This window comes from Ambystoma mexicanum, chromosome 4p (assembly GCF_040938575.1).
Source record: "Ambystoma mexicanum isolate Mex_15411 chromosome 4p, UKY_AmexF1_1, whole genome shotgun sequence".
NCBI lineage: Eukaryota > Metazoa > Chordata > Amphibia > Caudata > Ambystomatidae > Ambystoma > Ambystoma mexicanum.
In genome coordinates this window covers 1,256,505,247-1,256,523,471 of record NC_090927.1, presented here as the reverse complement: position 1 = coordinate 1,256,523,471, position 18,225 = coordinate 1,256,505,247, and the positions used below count along the sequence as shown (strand labels likewise).

Here is an 18,225-nt window from a genome sequence, read left to right as displayed (position 1 = left end):
CCATTCATGTTTCCATGGCAACATGGCAACATGGCAACATGAATGGCTAATTTCAAGGATTGTTATTTTTTTATTTCACAGAATCTGTTAATTTCCTGCGGGTTTGACAATTACTATGAGATAATGATCCGACATCTCCGGGGATAAACTGACAATACAGGGATAAACTGACAATACTGTGCAAATGTGCAAATTCTCCCTCTGCCTCCTCTCTCCTCGCGACTCCATCTCCTCTTCACTTAACTCACTAGGTTGGCTCCCTTTTCACTCTCAGCTCAAATTTAATTCCCTCTGTATTGTCTTCTAGGCCCTCTATGGTCTTGCCCCTTCCTACCTATCCTCCCTTCTTACTTTCCATACTCCCACTCGTTCTCTCCATTCAGCTGATCTCTTCCTTCTCTCTCTCCTCTTCCTCCTCCTCCTCCTCCTCCTCCTCCACCCTGTACCCCCTCCCGCTTCTTCCAACTTCTTGCTCCTTTCCATTGGAAACGCCTACCCCTCCCTGTCCGCTCTATCACCTCCTACCCTTCATTCTGCACTTCTCTCAAATCCTATCTTTTTCACTCACCCCCCTAACTTCTTTTCCTTCCTCTTTCTTGTCTGAACCTCCCTCTACTTACTCCTCCTACCCCTTCTCCCACTATTGTTCCTTTCCATTAGCGCATAACCTCCTTAACTTTGTAAATTGTACTGTTTTCTGGTTTGATTCAATTGTCATGTATTGCTGGTTGTAATTGTTTGTTCCTCTTGTAAAGCGCCTTGGATTAAAATGCTATATAAATTAAAATAAATACAAATGTATAAGTGCACTGTGGCTTATTATAGATTTTTGTGTACAGACAGAGCCCAAAGTAGCAGAAGGAATAGGAAAAAAGGAAAATTGTTTTGCTCCAATTCTGGTGCTGACCCTGTGACCACTTAGTGTCTTGGTGCGGGATTGTTTGGAGAGGTCCCAAATACCCCTATAAAGTCCTTACCTATAGCGTTTAAAATATGGTGGGGATCTATGCAGTTCCAGGGTAGTCCCTGTGTCAAGTGCCCACTGGTGGAGTCATTCGGTTTGATTGTCGCCTGCTTTGGTCTGCAGTGAGATCCCCGGGGTAGCAGTGTGTTGTTGGTTTTGCCGACGCGCTGAACCCTAGACTTTTTTCTCTGTCAAGTACCTTAGAGATTTGTCTAGTCCTGCTCGCCTTGCTGCCGTGCCACATGCTTATGCTTCCTTCCCTTGGCGGGCCCACATGGGGGCCACCAGTATCATGGTAACTGGTTCCAGGTGCATCTTGTGCATTATCTTGTTGCGAAGGGAGGGTCGGGGGGGAAAAGCGTAGACAAATGTATCCAGAGACTGTTCCCCTTGGATCGGTTCTGGGGTTACCTGGAGGTGTAGTCTTTGCATTGGGCATTCTCTTGAGTAGTGCACAGGTCAATCTCTGGGAAACCCCATTCTGCGAAGACGTTGGACACAATGTCTTCGTGCAGTCGCCACTTGTATTCTTCTGGCAGAGGGAAATCTCTGCTGAGTACGTCTGCCAGAAGACTGAGTTCCCCTGGAACATGTTGGGACAACAAAAACATCTTGTGTTTGAGAGCCCATATCCAAATGTTTTGGGACAGCTTCGATAGCCCTGGAGAGTGAGTGCCCCCCCCGTTTGTTCAGGTAATACATCGCTGTCGTGCTGTACGTTAGAATCAGCACTGTCTTCCCTTGCAGTTGCACCTGAAAGGCTTTCAAAGCCTTGAACACCGCTAAAATCTCCAGTAAGTTTATATGGTTGGACGCTACTTGAGGAGACCAAACTGTGCGCTGTCTGTTGAAGCAGATGAGCTCCCCACCCCGTGAGAGATGCGTCTGTCGTGAGAGTGATATGATATGATATGGCATTTGTAACGCGCCTATACACAAGTGTTTCAAGGCGCGACGAGGCAGGGAGGGAACAAGGGGCGACAGACAACGATCCTACCAGGCCAAGTGTCATTCAGATCGCGCAAGTGCAAGGGTAGGGGGGACTGGGAAAAGTGCAAGGGGGAGAGGGGAAAGTGCAGTACATGGTTAGTAGAAAAACAGATAAATAATAGGGCCAGCTGGTGACAAGTGCAAGGTAAGTGCCGGGAGAAGGGGCTGTAGGATACAGAGCCAGTCCCGTAGTGCAGGTAGGCAGTGCAGGGAAGTGTGGCTGGGCCAAGGACCGAGATCGGTGAGTGGCCCAGTTGCAGATTCAGTGTAGGTTCAGTGATATTAGCAGGGGAGAGAGGGAGAGAAAGCAGAGGCAAAGAGGAAGGTTTTGAGGTGCTTCCGGAACTTTCTCAAGTTTTAGGGAGGCAGGAAGGCTGTTCCAGAGGGAGGCCCCTGCTGTGGAGAGAGATCTACCCCCAGCTCGTTGCTTGGAGAAGCGGCTGACCCTGAGGTAGTTGGAGGTGGATGAGCGAAGAGCTCGAGAAGGAAGATATTTAGTAAGAGAGTTGAAGGTATTTTGGCCCAAGGCCCCAGAAGGCCTTGTGGACAATGCAGAGGGTTTTGAACTTGATCCTCGCAGCCACTGGGAGCCAGTGTAGGGATTTCAGTCCTGGAGAGATACGGTCCCTGGGCTTGAGGCCAAGGACAAGTCTCGCAGTAATGTTCTGGATGAGTTGCAAAGGGCAGAGAGTAGAGGAAGGCAGATTTAGATAGAGGCTGTTACAGTAGTCCAGCTTCGATAGAACCAGGGCTCTGGAGACAGTGAGCTTCTGGGGGAAGGAGAAGAAAGGAAGGATACCTCTGAGGTGTAGTAGCTGGTAGTGTGACTTCTTAGAGACGTCAGATATGTGAGAAGAGAGAGTGTGGAGTCGAAGATGACCCCGAGGATTTTTGCCTTGCAGGTAGGAGCAGGAAGAGGGCCAAGGGAGGCCGGCCAGAGAGCTGCAGGGAAGGAGGGAGTGGGTGTGCCGATAAGTAGAATCTTAGTCTTACTGGCATTAAGGCAGAGGTCGTTGGCGGCGCACCATTCCTGGATAGCAGAAAGACAGTCAGAGATGAGGGAAGGGGAAGAGGAGGCCGAGGGTAGCCTGAAAATGAGCTGGGTATCATCCGCGTAGCACTGAAAGTTGGGACAGAGAGCAGCGATGCGGTGAGCAAGAAGTGCCAGATACTGGTTGAACAGCCAGGGGAGAGGTTAGATTCCTAGGGGAAACCACAGGTAGAGAAAAATATGTCAGAGAGGAAGGAACCCAATTGGACCTGGGAGGGTCGATTGGAGAGGAAGGAGGTCAGCCACGCCAGAGCCTGACCGGTGATAACCAGACGGTTGAGCAGGATGGTGTGGTTGACAGTGTCAAAGGCAGAGGAGAGGTCGAGCAAAATGAGAACACAAGGGGTGTTAGAGTCAAGGGTTAGAGAGTGGGTTCCACTGCAGAGGTGGTGAAGGTCTTCCCCTTCAAGAGATTTTCTCTTGACCACCACTGCAGAGAGAGAACGAGGGCTGGCGAGACAACTACCTGATATTCCCATTGTCCGCTGGCCTGACACCACTGGCTGTTGAGCAACTCTTGCATGGGACGCATGCGCAGCCATGCGTAGGGAAACAAGTATATGCACAATGCCATCATTCCTAGCTAGCGCATGGCCTTGAGTACCGTCACCTCCCGACTGGCAACATATTGAGGGATCTGAAAAAGCATGTTCTGAACCCTCTCGTTGGAGGGGAAGACGAGACCGTCGACCGTCTACCGTCCAAATTAGAGCTCCCTGAAATTGTTTTATTTGGCTGGAGACTAAACTGGATTTCTTTTCGTTGATTGAGAAACCCAGGCTGAAGAGGAGAGCTACTGTTTTTTGGGTGTTTGAAAAACAAGCGTCGAACGAGTCTCCTGGGACGAGCCAGTCGTCGAGGTAAGGGTAAACTGGAACTGAGTCTGCGCAGGTGTGCTGCTGCCACTGCGAGGACCTTGGTAAACACCCTAGGCGCCGTGGCGATGCCGAAGGGGAGTACTTTGAATTGATAACGCTTGTCTTAGATCATGAACCTTAGATATTTCCTGTGCGCTGGCAACATTGAAACATGAAATAAGCTTCTTTCATGTCCAATGTTGCCATGAAATCCCCTCGTTTCAGCAAGGGGATCACCTCCTGCAGTGTTACCATGCAAAACATCTGGGGTTTTATAAACTTGTTCGCTGGGCGCAGGTCTAGAACAGGGTGCATGGCGAGATGCTTTTTGGGTACAAGGAAGTACACTGAAAATATACCCTCGTCTATGGCGTCCTTTCCCAGCAGTGCTTCCACCTCTTGGATCCCGATCTGTAGATGGTCTGGTGAAAGGCGCTGCGAGTGCGACGGTATGAACTGTGGATATCGGGCAAATTCCACGCAGTACCTATGGGCGACCGTCTTTAAGACCCACTGGTCGGAAATTATCCCCTCCCATGCCATGAAGAAAGATGTTAATCGCCCCCCCGACCGGGGTGACATGGGAGGGGACCTGGACTTGGTGGTCATTTCTGACCAGAGGCTGTGGCTCCTCTGGGATTGGGGCTTCTGCCTCAACCTTTGCTGTGTTTCTGACCCCTTGAGGGGTAGTAAGTGGGGCTTCCAGATGTTTGTCCTGTTTTGAAGCTACCTGTGCCGTAGTTGTTTTGATCAGCATGGGTCTGCCTTCGAAAGGACCACCAAGAGTTATTACCCCTCTGGGAGGAGGGTTTGAGTAATTTGTTGCAAGGACTTTACAGTCTTATGCTCCTTCTTGGCTGTTTCCAGAGCCTCATCTACCGCTTTCCGGAAGAGGTTGGTCTCCTCGATGGGTTTATTAATGAGCGAGGCCTGAGTGTCAGGATTGAATCCTGATGTACGCAACCAAGCGTGTCTTTTCAGAAGGGTCCCTTGAGCAAGCGACCTGCCTGCAGTTTCCGCAGTGTCCAGGGTGTTCTTGACCACATTCTGATTAACTTGTCTTCCTTCCATTACAATGGAGAGAAGCTTTGACTTGGCGGTTTCGGGGACCTCTTGGAGGCCTTCCTGGATCAAGTTCCATTCGGCATCAGCATAGCTTGCTAACAGAGTTGTATTATTAGCAACCCGTATAGTGTATGCAGCCGCTGACGTGACACGTTTGCCCAGGGCAAACAGCCGCTTAGATTCCTTGTCCGGCAGTGCTTCTCCCGTGGCAAGGGGTACCGCCACCCTCTTTCGAGTGGTAGTCACTACTAGTGAATCTGGGATGGCGTGTCCTTTGATGTATAGAGGGTCGGAAGGGGAAGGACGAAATAATTTTTCGACCCTCGGGTAGTTCACTGCCCGTGTTTGAGCTGGTGTCACCAAAGAGGGGGCTACCCTTCTCTTAACAGAGATAATTAAGGAGAGGGATGAATTGACTTGCTAGAGGTTTCTCCTTAATGATATCCTCCACAAAATCCTGTTCATGTACCGCCTCTTGAGTGGAATTTTTAAAGCATTCAGCTGCTTTTTTCAACATGGTGTTGAATGCCATCTGGTCATCTAGAGGAGAGGCCTGGCGACCTGGGGTGGACGGAGGAGAGTCTAGGCACAAAACATCAGAGTCCTGATCTTGCTGTATCCATGGGTCCTGACCTTCCTGCTGGGTTTCCTGCCAGTTGTCCGTAGTATCCTGTTCTTCCTCGTAGTTTTGCAGAAAAGAAGCTTCTTCTTCATCATAAATGTCTCTATATGTGTCCATATGGACCACGTCTTCATTTTGGAAAACGTGAGACTGATTTTCCTGAATTTGAAGGTTAGGGTCTACCCGAGCCTTTTTCGGGGGAGGATGATCAGAAAAACTGATCATCTTTTGCTCCAACCGATCCATACAATCTTCGAATTTTTCTGTAGTCCTTTTAGAGGACCCAAACGGGCCTGCACGAGGAGAAACGACGTTCTTGCGACGAGTCCCTTAGGGTGTTGGAGAGAGGCTCTCGACTGTCTTCATAAGCATCCTCAGAATCAGGAACCCAATCCGTTGAAATTTTTTCCACGGCTTGTCCCATAACCTTAGGCGGAACCGGTGTAAGACCCACCGCCGCCGTAATTCTTTCGATGCCGCTTACGATAGACGCCGAATCGTCGCGAGACAAAGGCTCCAATGATTTATCTGCAGGTGCAGTACTTTCTGCGGCGCTAGAGGGCCTAGCCGTAGGTTTTTCGTGTAGAGGCCTAGCCGTAGTTTTGTTTTCGGGCCTACCGCGGCCTTAGAGACAGTCGAAGCGTCGGGCTCCCGCGCTTCGACGCGTGTAGTTTTCGAAGTAGTGCCCTTGATTGGTTTAGAGTGCCCAGTCGCAAGACGCTGCTGCGGATGCGGGGGAGGGAACCAGTAAAGTTTTCGTCGGCCCTGTTGGCGCTTTCACCAGACGTCGAAATCGGCATAGGGATTGTGTGCTTAGTGCGATGCACTTGTACGCCCCCGTCGCCGGATGTTGTCCCCGTAGCAAGACCAGAGCCAAGCCTTAAGGGGTCGGCGATGGGCGTGGCGGACCTAGAAGCGTCCGCCTCAAAGTCTATAACATCCGTAACGTATGTTTGGTCATCCGAAGTACCCCCGTTACTTGCAGTGGGGGAAGGGGATTCCACGCGTGACATACACAGTGCTCCCTAAGGGTCTTAGGCCGAAGGAGCTTGTACGCCGCACACCGCTTCTCGTCGTGCTCTAGGGGGAGACAGACATTACATGTCGGGTTTGTCCTTCCAAGGATATCGGACCCTACACTTAGGACACAATCTAAAATGAGTCCTTTCCATAGCTAAAGGGAAGGATGACCAGACCAGAGGGAAATAGAGGGGAAAGGAGGAAAGACATACTTTGACAATATGGCCACCCCGACCCCACTCTCCCTACTGTATTGTTCAGCCAGAGGGCCCGACCACGTGGAAAATCCGACTGCCGGATCTTAGGCGCCACAGCCGCAGATGAATCCCCCGAAGTCTTTGTCGAAGATGTTCTTTGGGCGAAGTAATTAAACGGGGAATAAGATAAACAATGTCTCTAGTAAGAGCTCTGCTAAGGGCGACCAGTTACCTGGGCAGAAAAAAACAATCCGAGGGACCTCGGCGCGTGAGAGCTTTTGGTTAACTACACGTCACGATAGGGATAGTGTTAAAGAAACGCCTATGCCGATGTCCCCTTTCTGTCCCCGAAAGACAAGATGCAATACTCCGCCATTACCACTGGATGTCGGACCATAGGCACAGCATGTGATTCTAAGCAGATTAACAAGCATCAGAAGCTTTATTACATCAGTTAGCAAAGCCAAAGAGTTTACTGCTAACAGAGCTCATGCTTGCCAAATCTGTACTATACATAATCGCCGGCCAATCACCCAGCACACCCACACAGCATTCCCACCAGAGATCACTTATACAAGTTAGGAACGCAGACTCTGCCCCCCGTGCAGGGATAAAAGGTAAGCACAGTGATCACTAGTGAGGGAGGGTGTGCCGGGCCGCCAGAAAGCAGGACCAAGGTGCCGGGCAGGCAGGTTGGACGAAAGCAGAGCGGGAGCAGAGCGGGATGCAGGGTCACTAGGCCGGCCGAAAGCAGAGCAGAGATGGAGAAAGGGAAGGAGGTGGTGTAGAGAGGATGAAAGGAGGAGGAAATATGGGAAATGGGGGTGAAGGTGAATTTGGTTAAGTGGAGAACAACAAATGAGCTTACGAATAAAGATGAGTAAAGGAGATTGAAAGACAGAAGAGTTGAAGGGAAGGAACAAGGTAAGTTGCGGAATGGTGATTAGGTCAGTCAGAAAGACAATAGGAAACTGAGGAAGGAGGAGGAAAATAACAAGAAGAAGAAGGAATAAGGTGAGGCAATTAGAAGAGGAAAGTAGTGGGAAAAGAAGGAGAATCCCCAGAGTCAACTATGTGCTAAATCATCCAGTGGTGGAGAGGTGTCAGGCTGGAGCGAAGTGAACCATGACTGCACTATGGAGTGTGGGAGAGAAGTTTGTCAAATCCAAGGGGTATAACACCAGAAAGAGTGTGACAAACAACCCTTCTTCAAAATGAACCCAAGTCATCGGGGATGATGGCGTAACCAGGTAGTGTAGGGGGGCCAATGTGATATCCTGACGAGTCCAGCTCTATCTACATAGTATTCAACATAGCGTCCAGAAAGAGGTTTGGACTCTCGAAACCCCAGAGACTGATTTTTTGCCAATGAGCCGGATTTATTTAGGCGAGTGTGGGAAGTACTGAGGGCCGCAGTCCTAAAACAAACTAACTCATTAAAGTGATGGCACTCAGTTGGATCAAACAAACCTAACCCAATGATTTTCTGTTGTATACAATAAAGAAAGTGGACCAATTGCTTGGATTCTAGCCTTCTGTTAATCCCTCGGCTTAACAGTACCCACCGAGCCTCATTACACTATTTCCGATAGGTGAGATAGCTGTTGCAATCCCTTAGACTGCAGAAGGTTAAACCCTGAATAATCAAAAGGCAGGAGGTGAGGGCAGGCAGTTTCACGGAGGTTTAGTGCAACCTCAGAGGTGAGTAGTTGCAGTGGAAATCTGTGGAGATGGCTTTAACCGAACCAGTGGCTGCAGTTCAGTGCACTCTCAGGACTAATTCTAGTGAGATAGCACAGGAGGATTTGCTAGGACTACACAAGAGGACTTCTATAGGTTAGACCAAGAGGAATCCTTAAATCCTGTGCCTGTCCGGGTGAAAACGCTGCAGGTGAATTTCAGATAGTACAAGGATCCTCTATGGCTGCTCTCCCCCTGTCGGAATTCCAACAAGTGGCAGAGTGCCCAGAGGTGGTAAAGTGTAGCAGCGTCTAGCAGGCTGAAACTGAATTCTTTAAACCCTGCTCAAAACAAATGGAAAAAGGAGTGCAAAGAGCAGGCATCCAAGAGTGTCAAAAGGGGAACAGTTACTTACGGTGTCAATGAAAGCCCTACATAGAAGGATTGTCTAGGTCAGTACACCTGTGGCCACTCTGGAGAGCAGGCTAGGAATAATTAAAGCAAACAAGACTTTCAGGGTGAAGGGTGCAGAAGTGGAGAACTCTGGCGTGGACATTATAGAAGGCCTGCAGTCGGCCCAAGCATAGCTATAGAATGGTTTCATGCAATTTTTTTTAACGAATCTCAAGCCCTCCCCCCCTTTTCTCCCATACTTTCCGCCCAGCCCCAAAACTATTCCCAAATTATATATATCGTTTTTTGCAGTGTTTCTGGTTCGTAAAAGATTCCATTAGTTATTTTTCATTCATTAAAATCACTGCATACAATACAGCGGAAAAGCTTGAGAACAAGAGGATGGTAGCAAACATGAGCGTGAATGGTAAAACGTCTGTCAATTTCCTCAATGTAGTGGCAGACCTTTTTGGCATTGCAGGTGATCCTGGAGGGGCAACAATTCTTCCTTCACAAGACATTTGTGTTTCAATCAGGGTGTCTGAACAAGGGCCACAGAAACTGCAACACTGCCAACAGTCAGCCCCTGAGACGGAACCATGAAGACTGACCAGAACGAATAGGAGGCGTAGTAGCCCTCATCTACAAGGAGAACCTCCAGCTCCGACTTGTCAGTCACTCCTCGACCAACAACTCTGAGCTCTTATCTGCCAAACTCACACTGTCACCCAACAGCACCATCAACATTCACCTACTATACCGCCCCCAGGTCTCACCCCAGACTCTCAGAAAAATATCATCCACATCCTCAGCAATAATATCAAAAGCTCCACCAAAACCCTTCTACTAGGAGACCTCAATCTGGGGTTCAATGATGCCAAAGACAAATCTGCAGTCACCCTCACCAAAGAATTTAGTGACCTGGGCTTCACCCAAAAAGTAGAAAGTCCTATTCATGCCAAAGGCCGTATTTTAGACTGGATCGCAGACCATAATTGCCTCTCCACTATCACCTCTAACTCCTCACTGCCATGGACCGACCACAACTGTATCCAATTCTCTATCCCTATCACCAAAACCCACAAAACTCTAACCCCTGCTATCGCTGCACAAGTCAGAAACTCAAAAAAACTCAATGAGGATAACCTTCGCCCCTACCTCAACACCCCCAAACTAGCACCCCGATTCGCTAATGACCCCAATATTCTAGCAGACATCTACAAAGATGTCATCACTAAAGCTATCAATGAAATAGCACCACTCGAATGGAAAATGGAAAAGAAATCACTACACACCAACTCCTGGTTCACTGAAGAACTGCACTTAATGCGCTCCCACAAAAGAGCAACACTAAACAATTGGCAATCCAACCGCTGCAGCAGTACCAAAAACAAATTTGACTTAATCTCCTGCCAACACAAAACAGCTATTACCGCTGCCAAAGGCAATTCCTTCAACACACGTATCTCTAATGCCAAATCACACTCTAAAGAGATCTTTGCCATTTTCAACGAGCTCATACCCCCACCCCCAAATACCGTGGATGAAATAATCAAAGATGAAGCTTGGTGTACCAGCATTCAAGCGGCTATGCTACACAAAATTGACCTCCTCCAACAGAAAATCAAAAACCATTGCAAAGCATTGCCTCAACAGACAGGATCGAATCCTACCAAAGCCCCACCCACCTCGTCCAAGCCCACCATACCTGACTTCTTCAGGGACGTCACTGAACCAGAAGTGATCAACCTACTAAAAAATCTCAAACCCTCCCCCTGTAAAGGCGATATTTGCCCACCAAAACTCGTCAAAGACTGCGCAGACTGCTTTGCGCCGCTCATTACGGCTTTCATCAATGCGTCTTTTAAAACAGGCATCATCACAGCTAGCCTCAAAGAGGCCTGCGTCCGGCCCCTCCTTAAAAAAAACTACCCTCGACCCCCTACAACCCAACAACTACAGACCAATAACCACAGTGCCATTCCTCCTGAAATTACTGGACAAAGCCGCACACTGCCAAATCCAACACTTTCTGGAAACCCGCTCCATCCTCGGGACCAGGCAATCAGGCTTCCGGAGAGGACACGGCACAGAAACAGCCCTGGTGGATCTGAAGAGCCAGATCACCCAAATCATGGACAAAGGCAAGCCAGCTCTTTTGCTCCTTCTAGATCTCTCAGCCGCTTTCGATCTGGTTGATCACAAGACCCTCACTTCACACCTCACACATTCAGCCAACTTCTCTAAAGAATCAGCTCTCTCTCTGGGTCACCTCCTTCCTAGAGGGAAGAGCCATGAAAGTCTTCTCGGACATTGCCAACGCCACTCCCATGACAATCCATTGCGGGGTCCCTCAAGGATCCTGCACTACACTCACACTCTACAACTTGTTCACTAAGACTCTTTTTGACAAACTCTACTCATACGGTATCACGTACACGAACTACGCGGACCACACACACACACACACAAGTACTTCTACCCCTCTCAGGATCATATCACTAAGAAGCCAAGGCGCTCCACACGATCTACTCCATCATCCAGGCCTGGATGGCAGTTAATGGCCTCTGCCTCAATGGAGACAAGACTGAAATCATGATATTAGGTAAACAGAGCATCCTAGACAAACTGGACAAACTGTACGTCAGCTTCTCCATTGACAACTCCACCATCCCCGTATCCACAGCTGTAAAGACACTGTGAGTATACCTAGACTCCTCTCTATCTATGACCAGACAAGTCAGCGCAATCACCTCCTCCTCTGCGCATACCACCAAACTCAAACGCCATCAAGCCATACCTCTCTAAACCCAACTGCCTCTCTATAGCTAGAGCTACCATTGGAGCCAAACTGGACTACTGCAACACCCTCCTAGCAGGCACCTCAGCAAAAATCCTTAACAGACTTCAAGTCACGCAGAACAATGCTCTCCGGGCTGCTCTTACCATCCCAAGAAGAGAGCATATCTCCCATGCCAGACACTCAGCCTAGTGGCTCCCGGTTAAAGAGCGGATCACACTCAAAATCCTCACCCTCATACACAAATGCGCCTCTCTCTCCGCCCCGTCCTATCTATCTGAGATCATCTCTAAACCCTCCTCCTCCCGTCCCACCAGGACGCAATACACCAACTTACTCTACATCCCACGCATCAAAAAAGCCAAAGCCGGTGGCCTAAGCTTCCCCTACATTGCCGCCAAGACCTGGAACGCTCTTCCTGCAGACATTAGAGCGGAGAACTCACTCCCGATTTTTCGTAGGAAACTGAAGACCTATTTCCTCACACATTAATATAGGACACTCGCGAATCCAAGTAAATATACTGCATTGCAAATCTGTACAAATGTAATATTTGCCACTGTAAATAATGTATTTCATGTAAATAATTGCACTCTCTGTAATTAAAATATGTCTTTAACAAGCGCCACGATGCCCCCGGGCTGACGTGCACTCTACAAATGTGAATAAAATAAAATAAATAAAACTGCAGCAATTAAAAAGATGACCGAGTTCCGTGGTGATGGAGGGAAGGGTGGGTTGATCCTGAACTCATGTCGTGAAACCTAGGGATGGTGGTGGAGGCGGGAGGACAGTACAAAAGGCTGAGGACATACATTTTCTATTTTGGGTCCTAATCATCAGTGTGGCAGCCAGCAAAGCTCAAAGTAACCTACAATGAAACTTATCAGAGATTAAGCCTGTCAAAAACCTTTCGGAAATCATGTTGTCCCAGCGTTAACCCAGTAGTTCTCTATGGAGAAAGGCTTGTAATCATGTTGCTTGCTGACCCTTGAAATTTCGATCTGTTCGGGCTCTATGTTGGGGTAACATTGCCCATTGTCTAGGACTATGGGGAGGAGGGAGTGAAAAAGGGGTTGATAACAACAGTGACCCACCCCTTTATGGAGATCTACTGTGGGCGTTTCTTTTTCTTTGTGGTTTTTATTGCTTTCTTACGATTCATACACAAGCCCCCCCCCCCAACCACTATCTGTGGTCTATTTTGGTTATGAGGGAACTCGAGACATTAACTTTGTGTTGTACTCTGGAGACATTTATCTTCCTAGTATGTATTTTGTGAATTTAGTCTTAGGAATGAATGGTGACATTTACGTGGCTTTCTCAAATTTTGACTTTGTGATATGTTCACTGTTGAGCATCAATCATCTGTGATGAATAGCAGGAATGTGTCCCTTCTCCCTAAGGGGATGTACCCCCCTCTCCCCCCCCTCCAAGAGGCTAGGTAGGTGTGCCCGCCCCACAACACCCTCCGTAAGGTTAGAGGCAAGCAGGAGCTCACCGGGAGAGGAACCCCTCCCCCCGTGGGGACAAGGACTCCTGTTCCTGTGAGGGACTCCCTAAAGAACAGCCCAACAGTGCCTCTTTACCTATTCCCTACAAACACTTATATGAAGAAAGAATAAGCATGCGTTATTGTCTGCAAGAAACTGCGTATCCCTTTAGATGGAAAACTCAATTTAACCGAGATGAGGAGGATGGAGCAACAAGAAGAGAGACCGCAGCAGGCAGAGAGAGCGAGACTGAGGTATGCCGGGGGAGGCCCACAGCTACGTAATCCCTGAGAGGCTATTTGAAAATCAGCTAATAAACGGACGTTTGCGAGAGGCAAACCCCAGGGGAAGCGAGTCATTCTCCTGTCTTTTGTCGTTAAGATAAAGGTAGGGTCAGTTAGGCTTAGTTTGGACAGGGGACAGACTTAAGACATTCACTGACGGCTGATGAGCACCATAGCTAGTCTGCTAGGTAGGGAATACCCCATAGAAGTAGGGAGAGATGGGCATTCATCCTTCAATACACACTTGCATTGTCTTATAAGTCTGCATCCTCCTCCTGATCCGCCATACATCTCATACTACTACAGATTGTTTAAAAATAACATTTTCACTTCTAAAATTATCTGAATGGGAACTAACTCCTCCCAAAATCCTACTGAGTTTAAAAGTGAAATTAGGGGTGTTTCTGAGAAGGCATAGTCTAGGTTTGCAGTGAATCAGGGAGCCTGGTGTAAGAGGGACCAGAAGCAAGTTCTCTTGTCAAAGCTTCATCTTTGGATTTTACCCTATCTCCATAACGGACAGTTATCTGCCCAGTCTAGAAAGACCTGAAGGGAGGAGATCTTAGCAACTAACGGTACCACTGTTAAAAGCATCAGGGCTCAAGAGTTGACACCATTCCTCTCTGGTCAGCTAGGAGACATTCCCTGCTACTCCTCTAGCTTAGGTCAGCTAGTCTACACTTACAAGTTCAAGGTTAGCTCCAGTGGTCTTAGCTCAAAACATCAAAGTACTGTAGAAATTTCATAGAAACCTCATTTCTAAACATGCCATTTCCATCTTTTTTGCAAGTTAAGAGTCTCAAGTACATGATGTAATTAGCCACCAGTTCATCCACCACCATTCGACTCCTTGCACTGACACATTGAGTTAACTCATTCAGACTTCACTAACAGCATTCCCAATTCCTTAATACAGGACACCTCAAAGGGCTGTGTTCATTATTTGAGAATGTTCGAGGCACTGGGCCTCATTACAAGTTTGGCGGTAGCCTTGCCGGTAAAACCGGCAGGCTGCCGCCAAACTTGCAAATTTTTCCGGCGTCCGGGAATGGGCAATTACCGGGTCATTACAGCCCTGCTGGACATAGTAACTGCCCATTCGCGGGCACCCGAATGAAATGCTCCCCATTCCCATTTGAGAGGGCTCAATGGGAATGGGGAGGTCGGATGCACTGGCACCATTCAGAATGATGCTGGTGCATCCAACATGCTCTGCTTGCGGGTGCCGGTACGCCCGCCAGGACTGGCCTGGCGGGCGGGAAGGCCCCCGCGAACAGAACTCGTAGTTTGATGGTCCGATAACGGTAACGGCAAGCTTACCGGTACCGTTGTTACCGGACCATCAAACATATAATGAGGCCCACTGTCAAGGTGCACGGTACACAACTGACCATTTCACCACAGGAATAAGCCCTGGTTGTGCAAGTGGAGGACAGCAAGGGGGAAATGACTCAACATGGCCCTTATAAATGGAGAGAAAGTGGCACAGTAGTGGGAGTGGATATACAGAAAACATTCTGAATGGTTTTTGCATGGTTTATGATTCCAAGGAATGGGGTGCATTAAGGGCCTGTGTTGTGAAATCCAACGATGACAATGCTAACAAACCACATTCCTAAACCTCATTAAAAAAAACAGTAATTTATTTTCCCCCAAACACCAACGTAGAGTGAAAGTAATAAAATATCCTATTACCTTGTGCACCAAATAAAATTTTCTCCTGAGGCAACGAAGCCCTACCAACTCCGGTTGAACAAGCAAAAACAGATTCTTTTGTGTGCAGAAAGGCAGCTTGGCTGGAGAACTCTGGGACGACAAGCTGGCAGGACAGCAATTCTTCAGACTGCAAGAAAGTCAATGATATATTTAACCATATTTATTGGATTAAAAACGGTTAAACAGAGGTCAGAAAACATGTAAGCTGTTGTCATTTCATATATTTTTTCTTTATGTTTTGGTTTATATAAACCTTTACCAAACTATTCAGAATTACATCATCAACTAAATTCATTACAATACAACAAAGAAAAAAAATACAAAAATAATTCCTTAAAAAGAAAAAAAAATACTTTACAGATATTCACACATTACTAAAACCTATATATAACGCCATCATATTTTTAAGAATCCTTTTAAAATCTTCTCCCTGTGTTAACTCGACTAATATGCTTACTTATTAGGAGCATTTTTCCTTATTTCTCATCCTTTTCATTTGCATATTTTAGGATTATCCATTTAATCACCGTTTTCAAACTCTGTGAAATTAAGATCATATACTGTGATGACACTACTGAGAGCTCAGTAACACAGATTACTGTTCTTGACTTCTATTCGTGAAATGAGCATTTAGTACAACACAATCATGTGAGCGAGCATACATTTGTTAAATATTCAATGACTCGTATTCTTAACGGGACTAAGTTCCAGTAACATTTCTGCCCATAGTTTTTCTCTATCTACTTCAGATTGATCTTTAACAAATCGTGCAAAGTAATTAATTCTCTCTTGCAAGAGATTTGGACAGTCAAGAATCTATTGAGTCTTCTTTACAAAAACGACATATTCCGCATCTTAACATGACGAATCCTCAAAATCTGATTTGTATTTAGGACATTAAACCTAAAGCGCATCATCATATTTCTGTACGGTCTCGAGGGATATTTTAATAGGTATGCTTCAGGCCGGGGCAACCATTTCCAAAATAATATGACGACTGTATAGGGTGGAATTCAAGATTATAACATTAGTCTCTATCCAATCATACCCTATGATTGTTTGTTCCACCTTTGTTGGGTTATTTATCAAGGTTTCTATTGATAAACCTATATCTGAGAGTATTTTTATACAATTATTCTTCAGAGTATGAACAAAAGTATCCTTTGTCTCAACATTTAGGTGAAAGCAAAGAGGGCCCTTTTCGGCCATTAAACATTTTCTCAGAAGCATTCATTTCTTCATGTACATTAAACTAAGAAGGGAATATAGACCCAATTCGTATCTTAACAATTCTAATGGGACGGAATAAAATACAGAATTTTCCTCCAAATCAGTGATTCAATTTTCCTTAGAAAAGGACTGAGTTCAGTGGGCCAAAAGTTCTAAACCATATACGAGTCTAGGTATCACTTTTAGCCTATAGAAATGAATGCAGGGTTCTAGTGTGAATTTCCTGTATTTCCTTTCTATTGTCCTTATTTGGTTTATTGATTCTTTGGCTTTTACCATCATTACGTCTTTCATATATTAACCCAACCATTAAAATACAAAGACTATTGTGCAGAACAGCTATCAGAGCTGTAAAATGGCCACACACTGATGGAGCCTCACAGATCTTTCTTCCAGTGGTTGTCTGCTGGAATTGAGAAGTAGGGAAGGTGGAAAGTGTCAAACTTGGACCATCGTCAGAGTTGTGCTCCGCTTTCCACAACACACGGGCCTTCACAAAGGCCAGCCAGTTTGAAACCTGCATTCAAAATGTTTGTGGATTCCCCCCCCCCCCACAGGATGGTGGACTCAATTCCTTGACCCTCTAGGGCCTTTTAACAAACCCAAATCTTGTGAAAATTATTCTTTTTTCCATGTGCATCAGTTACGCAGTCGATTCTTGGCAGTAACCTGATTAATCATGGAGTCCACTGCTGACAGCAAACAGGGATGTGTCATGCTCCGTTTAACACTCTAGGTTAAGAATTAAACATGGAAAATACTTTGTTTTAATAAAGTAGGTCTACTTCTGAGATTCTGTGAGGCACTTGGGAGTAAAAATGTATGGTTTTTTTCACTTTGGGAGTATTTTTGCATCACAAATGCGCTGTGCACATGCCTTAGGACACTTTGTGAAATAAAATAATTGTTATTATTGAGTTGCCGCTTCACTCAGCGAACAGCTAGAAGCCCAGGAAGCCTTGCAGGGAATTTCTGTTGGAGGCCACGCCCCCTCCACTACTTCTCTCCTGGCCTCCCTCTGCAGGGTGAATCCCGCTGGGAAAAGGCACAGGAGTTGGGTTTCCCGAAGAGAGTTCGGCAGACCGAGGAGCAGGCCACTCTATTGCGGTTCAGTTTTGTAACAATGAAAGTTACATCGGGAGAAATGGACTCGCAGGTGAGAAGTCCTAAACCCTGCAGTATGAATGCTGACCCAAATGCCCCAAACTTACCAGACAGCATTCCTACCACGAGGGGAATATTAAGCAGCCCAGCAACCAAAGATCTTGACAGTCAAGAGTAAGTTGATAGTGGGCCCAGATCCTTGTATTGGAAAGAAACTCCCTTCGGGTTCTATGAAAATTATGGGGGAAGCTTATTCCTTGGATCAAGGAAATCAACCAATTTCTGGGTATGGCTTCTGTGAATCACAAAACCCCTCGGGGCAAAACCAATATGGACATAATTAGCTTTGTGCCCGAGGCTGAACCAGAGCATGCAGTGGAGCCAGGGACATCATACTCTAACTGTACTAGCACCATAGAAGTAGGAACTATCCATAAAACATCCTGTCTCAGGACCTCAGCCATCCAGGCACCCCAACGCCATCCAACTCATCCACTCTCTCCCCAATGGCCTAGCTGACGAGGGACAAACTTGTGCTTGTCGAACTGTCTTGTCAGAACTTGGCAAAGTAAAGAGGCTATTACAGGTACTAATCCAGGCCCAAGAGAGTGCGAATTTTGTGGGGGTCTTCAAGGGGAATAGAAGGTGGCAAGCATGGTATGGGGACTAATTGATTTACGGGGGTTCCCAAACTGACACACCCGGTCACTACAAAACAGAAAGGGATGGGGTTGGGAACAGCCAGTGTAAGTGAAGAAC

At 47.0% G+C, this 18,225-nt stretch overlaps 1 protein-coding gene across 2 annotated transcripts in view; it reads right to left on the bottom strand.

The window, feature by feature from the left end:
- Positions 1 to 18,225, bottom strand: part of NUP133 (nucleoporin 133) — a 1,444,728-nt gene that overhangs the window by 1,160,395 nt on the left and 266,108 nt on the right. For both annotated transcript variants that reach the window (XM_069606929.1, XM_069606930.1), the window contains one exon: positions 15,112 to 15,259. In XM_069606929.1, coding sequence (XP_069463030.1) covers positions 15,112 to 15,259 — 148 coding nt within the window. The remainder of the gene's footprint in view (positions 1 to 15,111; positions 15,260 to 18,225) is intronic.